Source organism: Acartia tonsa, chromosome 3 (genome assembly GCF_053477335.1).
Source record: "Acartia tonsa isolate MP-2025a chromosome 3, ASM5347733v1, whole genome shotgun sequence".
NCBI lineage: Eukaryota > Metazoa > Arthropoda > Copepoda > Calanoida > Acartiidae > Acartia > Acartia tonsa.
The window spans coordinates 19,562,838-19,589,660 of NC_137262.1; the positions used below are offsets into that span (position 1 = coordinate 19,562,838).

Genomic DNA, 26,823 nt, shown 5'->3' on the forward strand with positions numbered 1-26,823 from the left:
TTCTTTTCTTTTGGATCATTAAAAAAATATGTTTGTTACGTTCCACGTTAGTAGTTCTATTGATTTATAGAAAACCATGATCATGTAATCGAAATGGCCAAAAACCTGCGCATGACCGATGCCTTAGATCCTTAAATCTCTATTTTAGCTATTGGAGTTATATAAACTGCTAAGCAGATCTTTCATAAATAACAATAAAAAAAAAAAATTTCTATATCTTTGTATGTCTTCGTTAAGCTCTCCTCTTATCAATTTAAAAAATATAATAACACATAAAAATATATATGGAAGGGAAGAGATATTCAGAACAAAAAAATATTATTAAGTATGCATGAATAAAATGACATTGCAAGAGATTAATCTGGACCAAATACGGCAGCTTTTGCACCATTCAATCCTGGCGGCGTTGACAGGAACCATCTAAAATTGAGGTAATTTCAGATAAATTTGTCACCAGTGGCGTGCACAGGGTTCACAAGAGGGTGTGAAGCCATGTGGGGGGTAAAAAAGGGGAAGGCAGTCATATCCAATTTCTTATATTACTGAGGGTGTTGAAACTTCGCCCGTAAATGATTGTAACCAATACTGAAGCAAATTATTTTCTGGAAATAAAGAATGCTACAATGTTTGTTTCATAGAATCTATTTTCAGAATTTTTGTCCCTGCTCCTTCCATGCAAACTTAAGCTTTTTAACGAGAGGATTACACCAAAAGCACAAAAGCAATATAAGGAGCATTATAAAGTGTACAAAGTACACAATGCATGTTTAAAATAAGCTGAAGTAAAACATTGGATTTAGTTTCATTTACAGCAAGAGTTTAGGATTCATAAAAAAAAGATAACAATAATAACAAGATGATGGAAAGATAACAATTGTATTAATTTATCTATCAATTACAATAGTAAGACTAAAATGCTGTGCTTAAAATCAAAACTAACTTATATTAAGAAAACAAGACATAACTATAAAAGAGGAGTCCCATGTAAGTTTTTTTTTTGTGGTAAATAAGGTCTCATAAAAGATTTAACAACTACACAATTTAAAGAAATTAAGTGTCAGCTCTGTTTAGTTACAATTGTTTAAACATTCAATAATTTTTAAGTATCGTTATTAAAAGATTTAAAGACATGCACCTATAAACAATTGAATTTTAACTTTTTCTATCCTTTTAGATCAAGCAAATTATAAAAATCTTCTAAATTCTCGCTCCCAATGCATTAAAGACCAATTTCTTGATCCAAATTTGAAGTGAAAGCAAACCCCCCAAAAAACACTGCTACCCATTTTCACTCAACAGCACACCAAAAAAACTCCTTCATAAAAAATGGTCCATTCGAAAGCATTCATTATTCAGCGAAAAAAATATATATATTCTTTTCAGCTTGTTTATCTCCTTCCCTTTTTTCGGACCATTTTTCTAAAAAACAAGAGTTTTCCCCCGCGAAAAAAGCCCCTCGTGTCGCTACCTACGTCACGAAAACAACAACACTCACAACACAACAACTTTGAAAACTGCAGTGGTTGGCGGTGTGGTTGTAAAAAAGGCTAATGCATTGCAAAAGAGGGGGTAGGGGCATGAAGGGGGTTTGTTATGGTTTTAGTGTGCGTATATATTGTATATGAATGTGTGTCTGTCTGTGTTTTGGAGAGCTCCTCTTTTTACCATAAAACAACTGCGGTGGACGTTTAGAAGTACAACAGCACAGGCTTTTGGGGTTCGGGTAAGGGGGAGGGAGGAGATAGCCAACACCAAAACATCTTTTTTTTCAAGATTGCTCTCAGTTGGACTCCGTCTGCACGTTGTAGCAGGTGCATTTAGATATAAACAACAACAACAAAAATTGAACAACTAAAAAATATATAAAAAGTGAAGAAAAAAAAGCATGATGAACTCTCCGACTTGTGCCGTGTTGTTGTTACTATGCTCCCTGGGTGTGGGTGCCATGGACCAGGAGTATTGTGAGTTTACACCCAAGCACACCATGTGCAGGTACAAGGGCGCGGGGCCGTCCTGCGGTCCTCTGGAGGACAGGGGACTCTCGGAGAAGGAGGCAATGGAGATTGTAGATTATCATAACAGGTAGGGCTTCAAATTTAAAACAGTTTTAAATCCTAATATTTATTTATCATTGAAAGATATTGTATCTTAATCCATGAAAAACAAAATTTAAATCATAGAAACAAAAGTTGCTTTTTCATTATTTTCCTGAATAGAACCAAATTCCTTATTTTCCGTAAATTCTACTTTTTATGTTGTATTATTATCAAGAAATAATCATTTAAAGAAATTATCAATAATTTGAACTAAGCAAAAAGTATAAGCAATAATTTTTAGATGATTTTTGTCTCTTTCTGAAATATTAAGGATTAATTAAAATTCAATTCACCAAAAGCTAACATAAGAACTATGATCATTATAATCATTCAAATAAATTGTTAAGAATTTATTTTGTTAATGAATGAATTGTTTGCGATTTTCTGTCTATACAGTTTACTGTTAAATTTTAACTTCTGTTTTACATATATTTGAATTGTGTGATTTGCGAGTAATTACAATTTAAATTTTTAAAACAATTTGATATCATATTTGTTATTTAAGCAAAAAAATTTAAGAAGCTAAACAATATTTTTTAAACGTTATATTTTGGGAAAACTTAGGAAACAGACACCATAATCATAATGTTTAAATTATGACCGACAAAATTTTTTGATGCTTCATATGTATAGTGATATAAAAATCGCTACTGTCTTTAGATCTCTCTCTCTCTGTTTCTTTCTCTCTCTCACTTTCTTTCTCTTTCTATTTCTGTTTCTGTCCAGCACGTGATTTTCTGGTTTTTAAAACATAAGGAAAATTAATCTGCGTAGAGACAAAGAGAAGAAAAAAAGGAGTCGGGGTCATATTCTAGAAATTGTCATTTTTTCATAAAGGTCCTTAAAAATCATACATTAAACCAACATAAAGTTATGAAAGACCTTCTATTGTGTCACACTAGTTTAATGAAAATAGTTTATAGTAGGAATGTTTATGCTCTTGGATAGGCGATAACAATTTCCCAAGTACATTAAGAAAATAGAAAAGCCTTGGTCCATGAAAAGTTGCAACTTACTTCCAGTCATAAGATAAAAGGTTATGAAATTTAAATTTTATAATTGGTATAAATTGCATTTGAGTTTCCAACAGTTTATCTTGGTTGAGCCAAACACATTTAGGACTTTCAGACAAATATCATGCAATACAATAGTTTTTCCTCAATATTATTATAAGGGATAAATGGATCTAATATGAAAAGTATGAAGTATCATTAATTCCTTACAGAATTTATTTTTCTGTTTGTTATATTTTTAGTGCTTAACTTAATAATATGTTTCATGAATGTGGTCTCAGCTTTCTCAGCGAATATTTGTTTCTAAAAAAACTGACCACGCTCCAAATTAGGTTTTGGTTTGAGCAAAACAAACAAATGTCTTTTCAAAATTATTAGCTTATTTATGTGGTGAAAATACTTTAATTGACTAGTAGACCATCAATTGCCCCCTTTTCCAATGTAATACTAATTTATTTTCAAAAAATTAATTTGCCTCTTCGGAGCCCTTAAATTAAGGAGCTATCAATATCTATAAACATATGACTTTAGTTATTGATATCCTCATCAGAATAGCGTTATTTATCTTAGCGATATTGTTAGCGATATCTATAGGAATGCGCAAATATATTTTTTTAAATATTGTGTTTGATTAGCCATTAGAGATAAAAAAGGATCTTGTTATTTATGGTTTTAAGAAATTAAAACAATATAACATTTATTTAAGTGGTTTAAATTGTGTGGTTTTTGGTTTTATTAAGACTAATAAAAGGAAAATAATATATGTAAAAAACATTGAAATTTAAGTCTTTAAATGTTTAGATTTTTAATTGTCTACATCTAGAGCCAGTTCGTCCATCAGTTATACGTCCATAACAACTTGCTCTTATTATTTTTTAGGCCGGTTTAAATTGTCCCATCGGTTAAACTTGGCATGGTGATTCCTGTAAAAGTTATTAGTATGTCTATTCTAAAAATGATGGTTTTAGCTTTTTCAACACAATATTTTATATGATGTAGTCATTCTATTCTTTTTCAATTCCTATTACTATAAGGTATAATTTTAAAAGCGAAGCACGCACATCTATAATAAGTGTTAAAATTTAAGTAAGTCTCTTATTCAGTATTTTAGGTTAATCTTAGATTGCTCCATATTTGATTGTGTGTAGATTTTAATTTGATTTAGTAATTCTTTGATCCAATTGCATTAGCTGCGGCGCCCCTTGCCTTTTAGAGTTACTTTTTTGAGCGAAGGGGTACATGTTAATTAGCCGCAACCAGCCGTAACACACCCCAAGGCCTACACTGGGCTTTCATGAAATGCAAATCTTAAACCACCTAGTAAGGCCAAGATAAGATAACCCAATCAAGGTTTTGGCTTGATTAAAACATTACTTTTGAAAATTGCCCAAGCATCTACTAATTTATGGCCATTAAAATAAAATTGTATCTTTTCACTTTGATGGTCTTCTAATTTCATCTTTTACTTTTATACAGTATGGATTTTGAATTTAATTTAATTTACTTGTGCGACTGACGATTTGATAAATTTTAGCCTTTTAGAAAATACCATGAGATTTAATCAGTAATAAAAAATTATTGTTTTTTCCAAATCATATTTCGTGATTCATATAAATGTTTGTAATAGTTATTTCTCGTATCGTATTATAAACGGCTTTCCGCGGATATAGAATGTACAATTATGAGATTAAAACTAATTCGTAGAAAACTGGATATAATACGATGCTAGACATAGTTTTTTCGTATGGATGAGAACCGGTTCCTATCCACCGGATTCGAATGAATACGAGAATAGTTATTTCTCGTATCGTATTATAAACGGCTTTCCGCGGATATAGAATGTACAATTATAAGATTAAAACTAGTTTATTTAGCCCCGCGAAGGCACCAGCTAAAACAACTAGTTTTAATCTTATGATTGTACATTTCTATATTCGTAGAAAACTGGATATAATATGATGCTAGACATAGTTTTTTCGTATTGATGAGAACCGGTTCCTATCCACCGGATTCGAATGAATACGAGAAAAGAAATTACATTACAAGTTATAATTGAAGAGTAGTTTATTTAAATTCCTAACTTCTTAATGAAACAAAACCTGCCAAACAACATCGAGACATTACATTCCATGGACTAAGGTGATATAACAATTGCCAATAAAAAAATTCCCTAATTCCAATTATCATGTGTAAAATTCTTTCTTTTTAATTTGTAATTATCAGGAAAAGAAGGGGTTGTAGATTGTAAAAACTGCTATTGTACCCAACCACCCTGATTCATACAGAAAGTAATGTTTTAAGACAGAAAGAGAGAGAGAGAGAGAGATAGAGTGTGTGAGAAAGAGGGGGGTAAAGGTCAGTTTTAAGGTTCTATAAAAATGTTGATAGAAACTAGATTTTTATTGAGGCTTTAAGAAGATTGTCATTTGCATGCAACAGTAAGCCAGACCCTAGGCTAACAGGGATGTTGAATTATTTGTATACAAGAACAAGCCAGACCTAGGCTAACAGGGATGTTAAATTATTTGTATACAACAAAAGACCCTAGGCTAACAGGGATGTGGAATTATTTGTTTACAACAACAAACCAGACCCTAAGCTAACAGGGATGTGGAATTATTTGTTTACAACAACAAACCAGACCCTAGGCTAACAGGGATGTGGAATTATTTGTATACAACAACAAGCCAGACCCTAGGCTAACATGGATGTTGAATTATTTTTATACAACAACAAGCCAGACCCTAGGAAAACAGGGATGTCGAAAATTTCAACAAGTTTAATTAGTAAAAGTAAAACTAATATGAACTAAAATCTATGCGATAATTTAAAACATAACCATACACGTTTAAATTTTCAACTAATTTTGTATTTTGATACAAAAAATTAAAGTCATAGTTAAACTTACAAAGGTAAAATATATAATTTTGCTATTCTCTGTTTTCCCTGACACTAGACCATAAACAAAAAGGGTCTTTTCTTTCTCTACACGGTATATGAAGTAGAAATTTACTTCTTTATCTTGCATTTGAATCAAACAATTTAGTTAAAGATATCAAATAGAAAAAAAGATCAGTTTTCAACAGCTTATTAAGGGTTATGACACCTGAATAATAAATAATCTCCAAACTCACAACACACCTTAGGACAAATCATCATTTAGACAAAATGTAAAATTAAATATATATGGCCCTAGCATACTGCATATGTTGTCAATAAGAAAATAATAAGATATTTAAAAATAATTTAAATTCGTATATGTAAAATGAGCTATTGTGCGGTTAATGCTAGCAAAGTTTTCAAGATTAAATGATAAAAATGATTATTTGATACTTGAAAAAGCCTTTTGACAAAGAAATTTTAGAGATAGTTGTCAATCAGGATTTTAGCTTTCTATGCGACACAAAATTATGTCAATCAATTTATGAGCCTTTGAAAAAAAATATCAAAGGGAAAATTGAGCTATTTTATTTTAAAAACAAGGATGACAATATCTATAACAGTCACGTTATTAACTTTTAAGAAATGTGATTTTTTCTAAAAGTCTAAGTTAATGCACATGGTTCATATTTTGTAAAATTGTTAAAAATGAAATAAAAATAAATCGTTTTATACCTTACAGAGATTTTACACTGACAACTTATGTATAAATATGATACAATATGCGTATGACTTTTTAGTAATGATTTTATTTTTCAGGCATCAGATATTATAACAAATTTGATTTTAAAAATGTCACAGTAATGGAACAAAAGGTATTGTTGTTATTGAAATTTACTATACAAAAAAATAGATTAATAAAGTAAGAAAAGGTAATTAAATTTTAGTAATGATATTTTGATAATTTAAAAATGACAAAAATGTAATTAAACCACTATTATAGAATATTGAGTTCTGTTATATGCTTTAAAAAGGATGATAACTTTCATACAATATAATTAATCAAATATTTCTCCAGATGGGGGGGGGGGGGGGTGAGGGGCGCCGATTCCCCACACCTATGTCTTTCCTGAGTCTTATTATAACTATGAAAAGGATGCCCCTACCATATTTGTAACATTCAAGTTACTTAAAAATATTGCTATTGTGATAATATTTAATGCAGACATTGAGCTTAACGTTATATAGGTTTTAAAAACATCCATAAGGTGATTTTAAACAATTTTAATCATGATATATGGTTATAAGCATTTTCTTGAAAAAAAATCATAGATGATTAATAGGCCATGTACAATTATGGTTTTCAATATAAAGTAAACACATCTGTGAAAGTTTTGCTGAATGCCTGTCCCGACTCTAGTAGCACCATTAATACATAATTAAAATAATAATCTACTTTTCAGTATGGATACAGGGATATGTAAATTGATAATAAACTTCTTTTTATAGTAGTAGCACCATTATTACATAATTAAACTAATAATACTTTTGCTTTTCCCTTTATCTTTTTAAAATTAACATACAATTAAAATATATATAAATGTTATTTTTTCATAAATGACTTGATTGTCATGAAAATAAGACTTTTTATTACTTTTAAACAGTGTCTTTTTAGTGCATATCCACTTCATAATTGAGCTATTTTCGTATGGATTTCTAACAGTCTGTCACTTAAAATTGTAAAGATTATTGTTTTTCGTCAATCTAGACTCTAAAGTAATTACAGCTTTCTGAGTATTTACACAGCCTTTGCGCTGTTTCTTCTAACCAAGTTTTAGTTAGCAGTAATTCAATGCTGTTTAATGTTCTTCACGTTACGAATTTATTCATAAATTATTGTTTTTTTTTATTGCTGAGCTGCTTAATGATATAATAGTCCTTGTTTAAATAAAATCACATTTTCCTTAATAATACAAAACAAATGACATAATTGATGTGAAATTCCTAGGAAAGCCAAATATATTATCTAGTGACATATGAACAACATGCCTATTGGCTACTCATATGGAATATTAAAAACATTATGAAAAATATCAGGGGTGGTGCCATTTATAAATAAAACAAAAGATTTTATATTTAGAGTTGTTTAGATATTTTATAAAATATCAAATAAAATTTGGTTCTTCATGACTGCATTAATTATTCTCGATTAATAATTTGATTTTGTTTAACTTATGAAGTAAAATGGAAATATTCATATCGACTATCAACGATTTATTGAATATATTTATTCTAACGGCTGATTAAGTTAGCTTTGGCCTTTTCTGGGCCAAGGTATGCCTATTCTATTCCGATGAATAGACTCTAGAATGAAATCCGACATCTACTTGACAAAGCAGATGCTCCAAGTATCCCATCAAAATCAGAATATCCCATTTACTTATCCATGACACCTTAAAGAATTGATAAATGTGTTTGAGCACCTTTTCTCTTGTCTAAAAATCAATACACAGCTTCGCCCATTAATCATTCACATTTATAACAAGGATAATTGTGTTTATAGTTAGCGCAGCAATAACAAGCTAAACAGCATTGTTTCATTTTTCAAAATAATCATGAGTTTTGTTTTAATTTTCAGTACAATTCTAAATGTGTACAAAGATGCAACTCGTGGCGACCGTGGCTCAACACGTAGTGCATCCGCTCGTCGTCAGGAAGGTGATAGGTTCGAATCTCGGGCCGACACCTGGTCATAACTAAAGACGTTAAAAATGGTTCCTACTGCTGCTATGTCAGGTGCGCGATATAAATAGTTAGAGTAGGGGGAATGCCTTGGCCCAAAACAGGCGCAACTCACTACCATGCACAGTTAGGACTTCTCATACAAGAGTCGTGCAATCAAAGGGTTGGTTGTCTGATGGGCAAATGAATGCATTACACCGCAATCATAGGGCTTAGGGCTGACAACCCCATCCCATATCCATTAAAAAAGCCACATTGTTACAGAAACACTGACAAATTGTCAGCGGCCTAAGCTCCCCCTGTGGAGTGAAAAGGGCTTGTTACTGTTTTATTTTACAAAGATGCAACTAATGGAAAGTTTTGATTACTTTGTTTAATTACTCTCACTAGAGTTGTCCTACAGAAATAGTGTAATTATCCTATTATAGAAAAAAAGTAAGGTTTATTGTTAAGATCTATTTTTTACTCATACGATTAAGTTCTCCTTTTTAGGGATACTTCACTATAGTTCGATGTTTTAGCTATGTTATGTTTGAATAAAGTCCTACGGTTGATTTGAATATTTTACTGACACATTATATTTTCTTTTTAAATTTAAAATTAAAAATTGGAGTATCGAATTCAACTCCTATCATTAATAAAACCGTTTTTATCATAGTTAGTTTTGCTTAATTTTTTAATATGACAATTTTTTGGCTGTATCTTTGGGACATAAATGGAAGATACTTCTAGTTTGATATCTTGAATACACAACACAGAGAAACTAGTCCACAACTTTATACAGTTTCCCATTTACAATTATAGTTCACGTTCAAGTATCAGGGAGCCGAAGGGATAAGACATAACCATCCTCAATTTTGATCTTATTAAGTTCGCCTTTTGTAGTTAAAAATTATTGGTTGAAGAGTTGGACAGCATTCTAAAGTATTTAAGCCAACAAATAATATAACATGTTTAAACTTTTAGGGACTAATATAATTTACAGTCCAATGTTCCCTCCTCATGATTTTTATGCAAAAGGCGAAGATATTCAAAATTGTACTAATTTGGCATTTCTGGCAGTTTATCATGACTTAGAAATTTTTTCATATTTTCAATTATTTACAATGTTAGGCTAATTATTGTATTTTTGAACTTAATTATTTTAAAATGATAAATCAAGTAATAGGGCAAAACCAACAAATTAGGACGTTGAATCGTTGATTCATTTTATTCTTTAGCTACAGGCTTTAAATACTGGATTTTATATTAATATACATATATGTATTATATAAAATCTTTCAATCAATATTTTTGGAGATTATAAATAAATTCATAGATTTGATTTTGGGATAAAAATTATAAATTGATAACAATATTAGTAATCAATGATAATCCTTTTTAAACGTTTTGACATTTGTTTCAATAAAAAGAAGGGTTTGGGAGTTGCCCAGAGGCTTCTTTCCGTCGCGTCGAACTATCCAAAAAAATGGGTGGAGATCTGCAGTCAAATTTGCTTGGGCTGCAATTTAAAAATAATAGCATTGCATTGTTAAATAACTATCGGATGCAGATTTTCCTAAAAAAAATAGCTGTGTTTTCAGCTTGTTGAAAAACTGCTGTGAAAAAGATTCTAGCCTAATGAAATTTGGAGAAAAAAATGTATAAACTGTAAAAGTAATTGGTAATTTTCCTGCATTATTATCTCTATTTAAAACAAAGTAAAATTGCTTAAAACGTGTTTGTTTAACACCTTTTCATTATTGCATATAGATAATATTCAGGGACGTAGGGATTTGACCATGGACGATAGATGAAACTTCTCCATATCTTAGAGGGAAATTCTTTTTTTGGTTACTTAATAAAATTAGTGAAATAAGGAGTTGTAGATAAAATCGCCATTATCCTATCCTTGAATTCTTGTATAAATTATAGCACCCATTCATTAATGTACTTTTAATGTAGTTTTCAAAAAGAAACTCTTTGAACAAATGCATAACAGGGTTAGGGACATGACACCTCATCAAAAATACATTTGCCTCTAACTATTCATAAAAGAAGTTTAGACCAATGTTTCAATTAATGCTTTAAAAAACAAACTATATGTTATTTATTGGGTCAATCTATACAAAAATTCTTAGGGTAAACTAAGACTTTTAAGTAACCCGCGACTGTGGCTCAACACGTAGCGCATCCGCTCGTCATCGGAAAGGTGATAGGTTCGAATCTCGGGCCGACACCGCGTCATAACTAAGGACTTTAAAAATGGTTCCTTCTGCTGCTATGTCAGATGCGCGACATTAATAGTTAGAGTAGGGGAAATGCCTTGGCCCAAAACAGGCGCGACGCGTTACCATGCACAGTTGGGACTTCTCAGACAAAGGTCGAGCATCACAGAGAGTTGGTTGTCTGTTGGATGTTACTTAACCTAATATCCTTGGGTGTTTGGACATTTGAGGGTGCGTAACAGTCATCCTTAGTTCTCCTGGATTGCTGGACCAGGACCTAAACAGTACATCAAGTCGAAAAGGTCCTTGACTGCAATCCCGCCCGTACGAGGTAATTAAAGGTAAAAAGACTTTTAAGTCTTACATATTCATTTCTATCTAAACTTTAAAGAAACCATGATTCATACCCTAGGAAATTTTATTGGATTTGGCTCATTATCAATAAATTTCAGTTACGTGAATTAACTAATCATCTTTAGTATTTTCTTGTAAAAATGAAACAAGAAAAAATAGCAACTCAATACATTAATAACATTTAAAGTATGCTGTTTAAAAATTAAATCAAGTCCAACTATAGAAGTATTCAGAGGCAAATAATTTTTCTTGAGTTTTACCATATTCGTGTCCCGAACCCAAATGCAAAAGTACAAATAAAGCACAAAAGCTCCTTTTATCTCTCTATCACCAACCCTTTCTTTTTACTTTTATCTTTTCTTCTTTATCTAATTTACGAAATCATGAATGAAAGGCAAGTATCTATCTATCTATATACCTCTGCAAAAATACCTGTTATTATATCGTCAGAACATTTTCATCTACTGTCGTTCAACTGTGGATATAAGCATCTAGTAGTATTAAATGATGGTTGGCATAATGTCGACGGAAATTAAGAGCAAGCCAGCGCTCATGTCAATATTATGTCAGCAATTGCAACATTTATTTTTTTATTTTAATTCATTGATATTAGTTATAGGTTTTCCAATATGGCTTTGACACCGATTAATGTTCGGTGGATAAGAACCGTTTATCAGCCACACTGAAAAATCATGTAGCGATAAATAACTATTCTAAGATTTTAACTTGCTGTCCCCTATTGTCGACAAAAGTGTATGGCGACATTTCAATACTAACACCTAGGTTTAGCTGGGTATAAAAGTGGCATTATTTAAAGTAAATTTGCATCTTATTGCAACGTAAGTGCAAATAGTTAACCTACTTCACAAATGACCATGACTGTTCGTATATAAAGTAGAGAAATTACGTATACTAGCCTTTTAGCCTTTTAGTAAAGCTTCATAATACTCATAGTCTTTTTACTATAAAACATATAGATTTCAACATTTTATAACATATGAGTAAGACCCATTTCATAGTATATATTTTTAAAGCATTAAAAGTAAGATTGACAGAGAATAATTTATTTATAACACAGTTTATGGACCTGATATTCCTTGTTGTTAAAAAGCAAACAAATTACAGAGTAAACGTTTTGTGTTGATTTGCATGTGTTTCAATTCAATTTAACTTTCCATGGATAGTGCATTTAAAAATAAAACTTTTTGTGTTGATTTGCATGTGTTTCAATTCAATTCAACTTTGCATAGATAGTGCATTTAAAAATAAAACTTTTTGTCTTCACTTTTTCACCTTTTTCAACATTTTTTTGTTTACAGGTATGTTTGATGATAGTCCAGAGAAAATTCTTTCTCCGAATGTAAAATTATATACTCAAATCTAAATAAAAATAACACCATTTGGAATTCTTACAAGATTTTTTTCTGAAAGATTTTAATCATCCTTTTAATGCAATTCAGATTTAAAAGAAAACAGAACAGTTTCATTTGGGTCAAATTATAAATTATTTTATTCTTAAAAAAAAGAAATAATATATTTTAAACATGATTTACATTTTTAGAAAGACCCAGGTAATTGTTTTCAAAAATAAACATCAATAATTTATATAAAACTTGCGGCTACGCCCTTAGAGGCCTCTAGTGGAACTTGAGGTGGTGGGGGATTGAATTCGACCAACTCCAATTTTTATTTTTTTTGTTTGAAAAGGAAAACTTTATTTTGGGTAGGGAAAATTATTTCTTGTGCGATTCTTTTGGGGTAATTATAAAACTTCATAGCACCTTTGAAATATTGGTTCGAGGTTAGCAAGATCCTTCGGAAAGATAAGCATCCTGTTACTTTATTATACGAATTTCATCAAGTTATTATTATTTGCTTTTCTTAGCCCTGGTCTTTTATTTGTAAGTTGTTATGTAAATTCTAAAGCATCATAAAAGTTTTAATTTTTGTGTGCTATGAATTCTTTTTCTTTAATTTGTCAATTACCTTATTCCTGTTGTGATATCTGAGGTTAATTGAATAATGCAGCCAAGTGATTGAAAACTTTTGTCTCTCTGTTGCAAATTATCAAGGATATATATTTGGGCGAATTCAGGGGTGTGCTTAAAATAGAAATTTGAAAAACATTCATTCCACTTATTTCCACCCCTTTAATGCTTACATTCTTACGCAAAAGTCTATGGAAACCGTTGCATGGTTAGATTATCATAAAATTTATAGACATTTTTTTAAAGGGTAAAATTAAAATTAAGGGACAGATTGGTTATTTTATATCTTACACGGAGATAGATTTTAGCCTAAAAATTGGTGTTTATTTTCTACCATGTAATATTAAAAATGTTAAATTTCTTGAATTGATTTAAAACCTAAGCATTTTATTTTCCATGAACACAATTTTTGTCCAACTTTACATATAGCCTTGGCCTGAGAGAAGAGAAAACTAAATTTTCCTTATCTTTAAAGTTTGCATTTACACCCACCCACGCCCCTCATAGCAGTAAGATTACCCTTGTTTTTACCTGGAATAAAGGGATAGAATATTTACACCCACCCACACCCCTAGCAGTAAGATTACCCTTGTTTTTACCTGGAATAGAGGGATAGAATATTTACACCTCCCACAACCCCTCGAGAAGTAAGATTCCCCTTGTTTCTACCAGGAATAGAGGGATAGAAAATTTACACACACCCACACCCCTAGCAGTAAGATTACCCTTGTTTTTACCTGGAATAGAGGGATAGAATATTTACACCCACCCACACCCCTAGCAGTAAGATTACCCTTGTTTTTACCTGGAATAGAGGGATAGAATATTTACACCCACCCACACCCCTAGCAGTAAGATTACCCTTGTTTTTACCTGGAATAGAGAGATAGAATATTTACACCCACCCACACCCCTAGCAGTAAGATTACCCTTGTTTTTACCTGGAATAGAGGGATAGAATATTTACACCCACCCACACCCCTAGCAGTAAGATTACCCTTATTTCTACCAGGAATAGAGGGATAGAATATTTACTCCCACCCACACCCCTAGCAGTAAGATTACCCTTGTTTTTACCTGGAATAGAGGGATAGAATATTTACACCTCCCACAACCCCTCGAGAAGTAAGATTCCCCTTGTTTCTACCAGGAATAGAGGGATAGAAAATTTACACACACCCACACCCCTAGCAGTAAGATTACCCTTGTTTTTACCTGGAATAGAGGGATAGAATATTTACACCTCCCACAACCCCTCGAGAAGTAAGATTCCCCTTGTTTCTACCAGGAATAGAGGGATATAATATTTACATACCCACACCCCTAGCAGTAAGATTACCCTTGTTTTTACCAGGAATAGAGAGATAGAATATTTACACCCACTTACGCCCCTACTAGCAATAAGATTACCCATGTTTTTACCAGGATTAGATTAGATCGGTTATTTTGGTTTGTAATTTCACCCCACTAGTATATACCCCTCATGAAGCTATGTCGCCCTTAAATTTATCTCAAAAAGGATATTTTTAACAATTCAATAAAGAGGCCAAAAAAGATATTCATCAGTCTCCATATTCTTATCCCTGATTCATTCCTCTTAAAAAGGTGTCAGGATACATTTGTCCCACAATGCATTTCTTAATTTTAAACTATTGACGGATTCGAGAAAAAAACTTGATACCCTTTGTGACACTATATTTTCTGAGAGAACATAAGTGGGATTCATAAGTAATTTTGACAGACTCTAATTACTCTAGAATTGGACAATAAGAAAGAAAATTGAAATGGTAGGTTCATGATTTTATTCTTATTGTATGTTGAATGCAGTTTCAAAATAAGAAAAGGCAACAATATTAGTTGTGGTTTAATTTAAAGTATTTATCCTACTATCCTACGTTTCTAGTCTGTAGCTTTAGATTTCGATTTCAATGAACCGATCAAGTTTTTCATTTTAAAAATGTGAGCCAAAAAGTCAGGGTAATCACATTTTAAATGGATTTTTAGTTATGCTTACAGACTTGCTACTCTTCCTAATTTAACCCAAAAGTTAAGAAATTACCATGCCAAGTTTGAACACCATATGACGATTCTTATATAACTAAATTAACAATAAAATATTTTACGTAATTTTATTTGGTTTAATATCTAATTTGACCTTAATTCTTTTTTTTTCCACCGGGATAACGCGATAGTTAAATGGGATGCGAATTATTTTACTATGAATTAGAAATTATGTATCATTCGTCTAATATTACTTTATTTGAAACTAAGACGAAGAAAGTCACTCAAATGACGTCATAAATATGAGGGATTATCCATCTCTTTTTAGGGGTTTTCTTTCTCACTCCTACTCTTCTCATTTTTTTTTTTGAGGGACTTTCTTCGTCTTCTATGAAACCCATGTATTATTACAATTCAAAATAATATGATCAAAATATCGTCCAATAATCCAGGGGCGTCCAAGCTTTTTTATTTGGGGGGGGGGGTAAAATATTGAAAATAAAAATTTTTTTTGGGGGGGTAATCTTTATTTCATAGAGGCATTTTTTTTATTTGGGGGGGGGGGGGGGTAAAAATTAAAAATTTAAATTTTTTTTTTTTTTTTTTTTTTTTTTTTTTGGGGGGGGGGGTAATCACCCCTTTACCCCTCCCCCCCCCCTTGGACGTCTATGCAGTAATCTATCCATTTATTCGTACAAATACCCAAGAAATCTCAGAGAGAGAGGGGACAATGGACTGTTTATTATACTAGTTCACAAACTTTTATAAAAACTTTTTCTTAGTCGTTGGCTTAATGGATTTGATTGGTTGGTTTATTGAAATGAGTGTCCAAACGTTTCAACAACAAATAGTATCTACAGAAGGGTTAGTTTTGTGTATTACCACAAAATTATTTTGTGCACATCAATTTATCGGTTATTGTCTTATCCCTTTATATCCCTGAGTAATCTTGTCCACGCTTGCAGACTTAAAACCCAAAATGAATAAAGTCTTCAAAATGTCAAAGTTTATACATTTGAACAAGAAACATCGAGTTATTTTTAACAACAAAACATGGTTTAATCCGATTGTTTAACATTTTTTTCATAGAAAATTGTAAATAATACGATACATGATTTTTCAGTATGGCTCATTACTGGAACGGTTTCAAAACCATACTGAATTTAAATATTATTTTTCAATAAGACTTATTAGAAATCAAATTAATGAAAAATTCTCTTATAGTCTTCAGTTAAATAGTTCCAGACGAAAGTGCGAACATATGATATTTTTATAGAAAAGCAACGAGCTACTATAAATTTCCTTGCAGACATGAATGACCACTTACAGTTAGGGAGTTGAATCCATTTTTATAAAAGCAGAAACATAATCTATGATTATGGTTTGGACCCTATAAAACTGTAATCTACCCTTCCACTTTCCCCTCTCTTGGTGAAGATATCTTCAACGCTGATACGATTTTTGAAATGTAAGATTCCACTTTCAATAGAGGCGAAACTGAAATCATACATTCATGTTTACATATCAGCGTATTCATAAACATTGATTTCCTTATTTATATCGACATAATAGTAATGCATCATTCTACTTTCAATAGAGACAAAACTGGAATGATACATTCAAGATAACATATTATATATTTAAATCGACATAGTAGAAATGGTACATATTAAATAGTTTTTTTTTTATATTTTTATTAGTTTAAAGTTTTCAAGAAAAAAAGGACCTAAAAATAAAGGTTGCTAACACTTAACAATCAGGCCCATTTCCGGACCTTAATCGTTCAATGCTCCCCCCCCTCCGCATATCATCTCAGCTCCTATTAGAGTTAGATGGCAAAAAAAATTGTGCATGTTCCCTGTTAAATAATAAATTTCCGACTTTAAGTGAGACAAAGTCATTTTTCCTTTACTTCACCCTTTCATTTAACAACTTTATTTTTTAAGGTTAATTAAAATGTTAAATGAATGTAATTTCCTTATTTTTGAAGCTAGAACAATTTTTTCAGAAAATGTTTATCTTAAAGTAAATTTTGTATTAGAAATCTCAAAACATAAATTTTCTTATTCGTTGGCTTAACAACTTTGGGGACTTTTACTGAATTTTGATTGGTTGGTTTAACCACTACTATCTATAATACAAAGTAAAACGATGTCTTTCTGTCTGTCTGTCCGACCATTCGTCTGTCCCTTAAGATCTCGGTAACAACTGAACCAATCGGATTCTACTCTTCAGGGTATATACCTATTGGTCCTGTTGTGGTTTTAAGCTATTTTCTTGGGGGGTGGGACAGCCCCAACCCCCCTAAAATGAAAATCCCCCCCCCAGAAAAAAAGATTATGGTGATGCCCAGAAATTATGGGCGCAGCACCAGAATTTTTATTTTTTTTAAAATTTTAATTGGTTAGTTTATTCAGTATAGTGTCAAAACTTTTCAACCACTGATGGCAAATTACAGTAGGGGTATTTTTGGGAATGTACATCCATTTATCGGCTATTGTCTTAAACCCATTAGATCCCTTGTGGCGATAAACTTGAATTAAAGTACCTGGTTTTGGACCAGCTAAAAAGGTAATTTCAGTCCAATGTTCCCTACCTCCCTGGGTACAATAAAAGTTGTCTACAGAGAGGGAAAAATTAAATAAATTCTGTATATGATAACATGAGAAAACAGAATGAGAAGGACAGTAACACCCTGTAATCGTTATCAGAAAGTCCTGAATGTTCATTTAAAACATTTGACGAAGCTTTTTATATTAAGAGTTATAACAATATAAATTGATAAGATACATACAAAATGTTATTGCTTTTAAGCGACGTTTTCTACAAATAGGATTGGTCTAATGTATGTCTAAAAAAATTACTCTTATGGTTTGCAGGTTTCTATAACTATGTCTTTTTAATATATTAACTTCACTCTCAGCAAAATAAGGGAGGGTTCAAATTTCAGTAGTACCCAAAGTTTTATAAACATTTGTTGGATTTATAAATTTGTTTACTTTTATTTAATCTTAATTGGTTGATGAAAACTGGCATTGTCAAAACTAAACAGCCAAGATCAGTTGTTTATTGCATCTGTATTCCAGTTTTGTTAGTCCCAAAGGGGCGAAGGTCCAGTCTAACAAAACTGATGTTCATATTACAACTTTTTACTTTACAATTTGTAGAAAAATGTCTATAATACATTAACGTTTTCTTATTCATTGGCTTTGATTGGTTGATTAAATTGTATTTATAAACGTTGGAACCACTAATTTTAATCTACAGAAGGGGTTATTTAGTGCGTCATCATTATGGATGTGCATCTATCTATCGGCCATTGTTTTATCTCTGTAGAACCCTGATATGTTTCATAATTTTATTTGTTAGCTTTGCTTAAGTGAAAGATTTTCATTACATTAAGTTTTAAGTCTTAAGTATGTGTTATAACATATATAACATAGGCCGAAGTTAAACTTTAGCTCAGAGTGATAGGACAATGGCAGATTGGTTATCATACCTTTTTACATAAAAATGAAATGGTTTGGCAAGGATAATTAATATTCCATCGTCATTTACCATTATCCAAAAGTTAATTAAATCTATGAGGCCTTTGAATCTAATTTATTAAGTTATTTGAAATATATTTAAATCTATTTTTACAGTTTTAAAGAATCCTTAGATAAGAATTACCTTTACATAAATTCAATCCACCTACAATGAAAGCCAAAATAGACAGGCAAAATTTTTGCATTCTATTTTGTACTTCAGTTTGAATTTTCATTGGTTTGAAATAAATGCACATTTGAAATAATCTTTGTCTAAGAAAAGATAAATATACCATACATGATTTTATTTTACTTTTTGGGCTAATTGTTATCGCTGAGAGAAAAGAAAAAATAAGTATTAATTTTAAAAGCTATTGATAAATCTCAACCCAAGACTACTTTATCAAACTAACATCTTTGTACAGGCCATATATATATTTCAATAACTAAGGTTATCATTCTCAATCGTCCTGTAAAGGAAAAAAAACACAAATCAGTAAATAATACATACAAAAAGTCTATTTTTGACAAATTTGAATAAAACATTTAACATTTCTTTTTTTCTTTTGATTTAATGAATTGTAGAGATGCATCGCATTTTTTAAAAAGGTTATGTAATTAAAAATGCTGTTAAAATTAAATTTTCATAATTTATATTAATAAAAACACATACCTATAAACTTTTTTTGACATTTTAAACATATTTACACTCCCGCTACATATCAATTTATGGTCTAACAGCAGACCACAGTAAAAAAATATTTTCAAATTTAGACAAACAAATAAGTATTTTTTCTGTTGATTTTATGGTATCTGTGCATATAAAAGGAAACGGAATTATCCTCTTAGGAATTGTTTATCAATTTTGAAAATTTGGGTACCCTCCCCCTAGATATACCACACTTTTCTGGGATCTTGCTGTGTCAAGTATCAACTGTGAGGAATACCAAAGGATGACTCCATGCTTAATTTGAGCCGGATCCGGCCAAAACTGGCCTGGATTTTTTATAAAAAACCGTTTTTTTTTCCAGTTTTTATGGGGTATCTGTAAATCAAGCCCCCTCCTGGGTACGCCCTCATATTGATTTTTGCTTGAAGGTCTGATCTGAATTCCTCAACACTGGATATGACCCCTAGAGTTGAGAAAATGGTTAAAATCCGGTATTTTGACCGGTTTCCGGTCATTTCCAGCCCAAAAAAGAATTTAAAAATCAAAATTTCATCTAAAATTAAAAATAATATGCTTTTAATTCCATTTTTCATTAATAATTTTTCAAAAAATCAAAAAGCTTAGGAAATAAAGATAGTTTTAACAACTTAAAATGTGAAAAAAGGTTGAAATTGACAAACTTATGTTAATTTGAAAAATGTTGGTAAATCCTAAAAATTTGACGGATTTATATATACATTTCAGAATATAGGTTGACTATGGTCTTTAAGACATGCCATATCCAACAAAATTACAATAAGAGGGTCTAAATGTTTTTCTTAACCAAAATTCTACATACCCTGGTTGTTCCAGGGATATGTCAGTAAGGCTTGTCGGCTGGCCAGAAAGCTTTTAACAGGCAACCGACTAAAGGACGGATTTGATTGTTATCAACAGTCAAACGTAGCGATTTTCGGTTTTTCTGTTTAAATTGTGTTTGAAAGCATAAAATCCTAAAGGCTGGTATTCTCACACTACATTAGTCTCAATACAATGCAAATTAAACTGAATGTTTTTTAAACTGTTTTTAACCTATTTTTGAAAGGGGGGTTAAAAATATACTAGGACACCTATAGAATCAGACTGCAGAGCCCAAATTTGAATTAAGTCCCCAATAAACTTTTTTTGAGGGATTTAAAAATTAATTTTTAGTGTTGCTGTAGTCATTTTGACCGGATTAAAAGCTCTTTTTTTACTTCGGGTAATATTGTGGCTTACAGAACATTTTTTATATAATTCACTTTATATTGATACAATAAAAAATTACTCTCAGTTATGTTGCAGCTGTGGTGGAGTGTGGACCTTACAGACCTTCTCCAGTGATGGGTTGATTTTTTTTTCAGCCTTTCTTATGCAGTCAGCTCAAAATTGATATGGGTTGAAAAATGTATAAGAGCCCAGTGAAGCACAGAGTTGTGAGAATATTAAAATCATCAAGAAGAAATTTCCACATACCAAAACCATTCAATGAACGTCAGCTTTTGTTCTAATTCATCATTTAACAAAAAAATCCTAGTTTCCCTCCTGAGAAATTAGGGATTAAAAATCCCCCTACCCTTTCTGCAGAAGTAACCCCACCTTCCATCCATCACATTCCTCTTCTCCAGCTTGACTGACGACGAAGCGCAATAGTTGGCGTGTAATTTGAATCCCAGCATCTCTATAATACATATCACACTATGGGTATATCTTGGAATTTAAAACAAATTAGGTTAGAGGTTACTAATTTGTTCTTGACAGAACTCCTGATCTTTCAGTATTAATCTCTTGGCTACATCCATGCCAGGCACTAGCCATTTTTTATGGATAAAGGGTTTCTTAATTGAAGCTTTGGCGTCTTGCTGTCGACGACTTGCAGTTTCCTGACACTTTCCTCTTCTAAAACAAAGTCATGGTAATACTGCAGAAGAATTCAGCACTGAGAGAAGCATTGATATTTCTTTGTGGATCATGTATATAGTGTAAAAAGTGACAATAGTAAACTTCATTTGCATCAAAGTAGACGGTTTTCCTACATCTTTATTTCTGTGGAATCTTGACTACATCAATTTAAAGAACATATCTACTTGAAGAATAAAATAAATGTATTTAACTACAAATCTATTATCTCATTAATAATCATAATTATTATCTCTATTATATATGTCCACCCATGCAAAGTAACATGGGGACATTATTATTTGTTTTGGTATATGTTTACCATTAACATTATTTTCCAGTATTTAATGAAGAAATACTGATGAATGCTATATGTATGTGCACACTATAGCCCGCTGTGAGTTTGCCTAGCTCACTCCTGACCCCAGCCCCCCCCCCAGGTCCTATGTCGATGTGACAATTTAATAATTATTAAAAAATGTTTAACATTAATGTGTAGTTAATTTAATGTTTTTATTATTCTTTAAAATATTCATATTTTTTTTTATTTAAATGTATGATTTATTCCTTTAATGAAAATTGTTCTTATGTATAATTATTTTATAATGTATGGTTTGTTCCCTAAGATTAATAAATCTTTAAACAACAAAAACATTACTCTGTTCATTGGAAATAATTTTTTTTTCAAAACAATTAATTTCACTGAAAAATCTAACATTTACAATTAAACAAATAATTCTGAAGTCTAACCAATAAGAAGTCTTGTTTTATTTCAATTCTTAACAATTCAAAAAAAGAGTGTTTTCACAAAGTGACTCATTTCCAATGTAGTTAAATAATTTTTATTTAATTAAAATAAAAAGAATGAAAACCATACACATAAAAGTTACATACTTTTTAAAATTATTTTGAAAAATAAGTTTGAATAATCTTATTTTATATCACATTTGTATATGTGACAAAAATAAATTTGTTGTATTGCATAAACATTTGTTGTCATTTAACCCTTTACAGCCATTTTTTATGTTTTTAATATAAGTGATAGAACACAAACATGTTAATGTTAATTCATTGATATATTATAAAGAATTATTTTTTTAATTAATTAATTTAGATGAAATCAAATGGCCCAATAATAAACGACCTTTTGCTCTGGTTAAAAACAGTTTAATGATTTTGACTATAAAAAAAGGTGTTTTTATTGTAAAAATGTTATCAGATACTGGCATCCTAAGTTTCTGCCAAAAATAAGCTTATAATTTTCTAGGTGACATATTTTAATAATGAAAATTTTATTATTAGCAATGAAAAACTTTCAAAATTTTCATTGAACTTAAAATATGATTTTGAAATGTCTATAACTTTTTTGTTTTTGAAGCTGGAGGCTTCAAATTTTTTGTATTGGGTCTACTTGTGGCAGTCTTTCAGCAGTTAAAGCGTGGTATTTCTTGCTGGCTTCCTTTAAAATTAAACTCACAAAATTTTCATTAATTTAATAACAAACAAATTTGCTTCTATTTTTTTTCCGTTATTCAAAAGGAGCGCCCACCCCCCCCCCCCCTCCCCCCGACAGAGTCCAAATTCAATCTAAGGCAAAGTCTTGGTGAACTAGACTTTCCTTTAACCTATCCTCCCTTGCCCCATCCAGATATACAGTGGCAAGGGTAATAGTAGGGGGGGATTGAGTGTAAAGGGGGAGGCAGAAAAGATAATAAAAAAAATCTCCATGTTCCTTTCGAATGACAGAAAAAAACATAGAAGCAAATTTGTTTGTTATTAAATTAATGAAAATTTTGAGGGAAGCCTGCAAGACTGTCACAACTAGACCCAGTACAAAAAATTTTAAGCCTCCAGCTTCAAAAAGAAAAAAGTTATAGACATTTCAAAATATTATTTTAAGTACAATGAAAATTTTGAAATTTTCTTATTGCTAATAATAAAATTTTCATTATTAAAATACGTCGCCTTGAAAATTATAAGCTTATTTTTGGCAGTAACTTAGGATGCCAGTAACTGATAACATTTTTACAATAAAAACACCTTTTTCTATTGTCAAAATCATTAAAAAACATTCAGTTTAATTTGCATTGTATTGAGAGTAATGTAGTGTGAGAATGCCAGCCTTTAGGATTTCTAGCTAATCAGAAGTCTGAGTCCATGCTAAGTCTGCTGAACAACCAATCACAGCTGAGTATCTGATTTTACGCTTTCAAATGCAATTTAAACAGAATTTTTTAAAAGACATTTTGACTATAAATAAGGGTGTTTTTATTGTAAAAATATCATCAGTTACTGGCAGTCTAAGTTTTTGACAAAGATAAGCTATTAATTTTGCTTTCAGATGACGTATTTTAATAATTAAAATTTTATTATTAGCAATGAAAAACTTTCAAAATTTCCATTGTACTATAATAATCATTTTGAAATTTCTTTAACTTTTTTGTTTTTGAAGCTGGAGGCTTCAAATTTTTTGTATTTGGTCTACTTATGGCAGGCTTTCAGCAGTTAAAGAGAGGTATTTATTGCAGGGTTCCTTTAATAGTTGGTCTTCCATTTATTAATGAATTTAATTCAAAAATTCTAATAGAAACAGATTAATTACAATTTGTTACTTAGCAGTTTATTAGAAATATATAGAAAATTATAGAAATATTTATCCTAAAGTCAAGAATCAGATAACCTGTAGAGTCATATATTAGCACAATTGAAAAAGGATATCGATTTGGTCAAACTGGTCCTATAATCCATCAACTGAAAAGAGAAATTCTAGCAGATAAACACCTTTGTTTATTTTTTGTTATTTATTAATCATTCCAGTAATACAGCAAAGTAATTTTTCAACCATATGATTTCTAAAAGCTATCTTTGTCTTAAGAAATGCAAATTTTATCTTTTTCCTGTCAAATTTTTACACATTTCTACCAATAACTTAGCCTTATTATTCTTCTGCAGTTATTCTATTGGCTGATTTAGAGATGGTGTCCTAAATTTTCTCAATTCTTAATAAGTAAAGAATTCTATACCTTAAAGGGCAAATATAGGTTGAACATGATATGGGCTTACAATTTAGAAGCAATTCTATACTTTTAGAATATCTATGCCAAATTTTAATAATCAAAAAAAAAATTAAGTAGATATTGCAATTTTTGTGTTCACTTCAACATATAAAAATGAACAACAAAATTGGCTTTTTTATCTTTTATAAGACTTTTTTTGACTATTTTGCTTAAGTTTGATTGACTATTACATTGGCATGCATCTTAAATGACAATTTAAATGTTTATTTTTTTAGATTACATACTATTTTATTTAATTTTTAAAAAGCGTAAAAATAATTTGCGTATTTGTGCGTCAGGAGTATTGACTAGGGTAAATAATATGTTTTAAAGTTTCTTTTCTGTACAAAGATCATTGATTAGTTCTGGATGATATAAATACCCTAAAGTATGCATTTTTCAACACACACACAAACGAAGACACACAAAACAGTTGCACAATTTCTCCAGAAAAAAATATAAGAAAAAAGAAACAATGTTCATTTATCATTTTTGTCCCCTTTAAATTAATTATAACAATTACATTATAATTTTCATACTGACATGAAATAAAATTTTTCTGTTAAAGGTTTTTTTTATAAAAAAATCATATACTTTATACTTTGGTGGGGAATATTGTTAAGGAAGTAAAATCCAAGTTACAAAAAAATACATTGATAACTCGTTTCCACATTTCATTTAACGAAAGCTTTCTAATTCAACCTTCCTAAGAATCCTTTTGTGATGCTAGGGTGTTTGGAGTTCTTAGGGAACCATACTAATTAGATAAAATTACATGTCCAGGTTTTAAGCTATAACAGACTTATACAATTAAATATGTAAATATCTTTAAGTTATTTTTAATCTATGGAATGGCACGGTTTTTCTGAGCCCATATCATATTCAACCTATATTTGCCCTTTAAACTGTTTTTAACCTATTTTTAAAACATATATAAAAATATACTATGACAACAGTAGAATTGGACTGCAGAGCCTAAATTTGAATTAAGTCCCCAATAAACTTTTTTTGGGGGATTTAAAAATTAATTTTTACTGATGCTCTGGTCATGTTTGACCAGAGCACAAGGTTTTTTTTTATTGGGGTAAAATTCTTAGCTTTTAGAGTGTTTTGCTTCATAAATCTTGTATTCTGGTATAGAGTAAAATTAGGCCTTTTGATTTCATCTAAATTAATTAATTAAAAAATTAATTCTTTATAATATATCAATGATTTAACATTAACATGTTTGTGTTCTATCACTTATATTAAAAACATAGTAAAATGAGTCCCTTTGTGAAAACACTCTTTTTTTTGAATTGTAAAGAATTGAAATAAAACAAGACTTCTTATTGGTTAGACTTTAGAATTATTTGTTTTATTGTAAATGTTAGATTTTTCAATGAAATTAATTGTTTTGGAAAAAAAATTATTTCCAATGAACAGAGTAATGTTTTTTTATTGTATTAACATAAAGTGAATTATATAAAAATGTTCTGTAAGCCACAATATTACCCGAAGTAAAAAAAGAACGTTTGCTCCGGTCAAAATGACTACAGCAACACTAAAAATTAATTTTTAAATCCCCCAAAAAAAGTTTATTGGGGACTTAATTCAAATTTGGGCTCTGCAGTCTGATTCTATAGGTGTCCTAGTATATGTTTGACCTCCCATTCAAAACTAGGTTAAAAACAGTTTAATGTTTAAGATCAAAAGGAAAACAAATAAAACACAAAGACAAGTTAACCAAATTCAAGTCAAATCACAACTGCTGCATTGATTTCACATTAATAAGATTTTATTTTTGTTACAAAAGTATCTAAAACTATACTGAGCACAATTTACAGAAACACATCTTATTTTCCTGTATTCAAAGTAGAATTGCCTTGTAAATACGTTGAATTTGGTGTTTTCACCTCAAATCTTAAAAATGAAAGAAGTGCCAAGGAGCTGCTATTATTTCAAACTCAATGGATTCTAAATGTCTCTTGGTCCTATTTGAACGCTGCATTGTCTGTTTTGATGGAAAATTTTTTTTTACTTTAAATGAGTAAGGCAGGATATGAACGATCCTCCCCCTCTCTCTTATTCAATATCTACATTTGATCCATTTCAAGGTTTTTGATTTACAGTGAATTGTTGTAGAATATTTATAACTTTTCTTAACCCCCTTCCCTCCCCCAATTAGAACAGAGAAACCAGTACAGTACAAACTATCTAAAAATGATCCATTTGCATTAAGTAGGGTGAGGGGGGGCATAGACCAGTAAGGGGTAATTATCGACCTACCTTCATAAAATGACCTTTATCTCCATGTTCCTTTCGTAGAAGCAAATTTGTTATTAAATTAATGAAAATTTTGTGAGTTCAATTTAAAAGGAAGCATGCAAGAA

General features: G+C 30.6%; 1 protein-coding gene across 1 annotated transcript in view; it reads left to right on the forward strand.

The window, feature by feature from the left end:
- Window positions 1–1,742: 1,742 nt before the first annotated feature.
- Window positions 1,743–26,823, forward strand: part of LOC145313590 (venom allergen 3-like) — a 48,098-nt gene continuing 23,017 nt past the window's right edge. Inside the window, exon 1 of the mRNA XM_080153055.1 lies at window positions 1,743–2,082. Coding sequence (XP_080009181.1) covers window positions 1,886–2,082 — 197 coding nt within the window. The 5' untranslated portion in view covers window positions 1,743–1,885. The remainder of the gene's footprint in view (window positions 2,083–26,823) is intronic.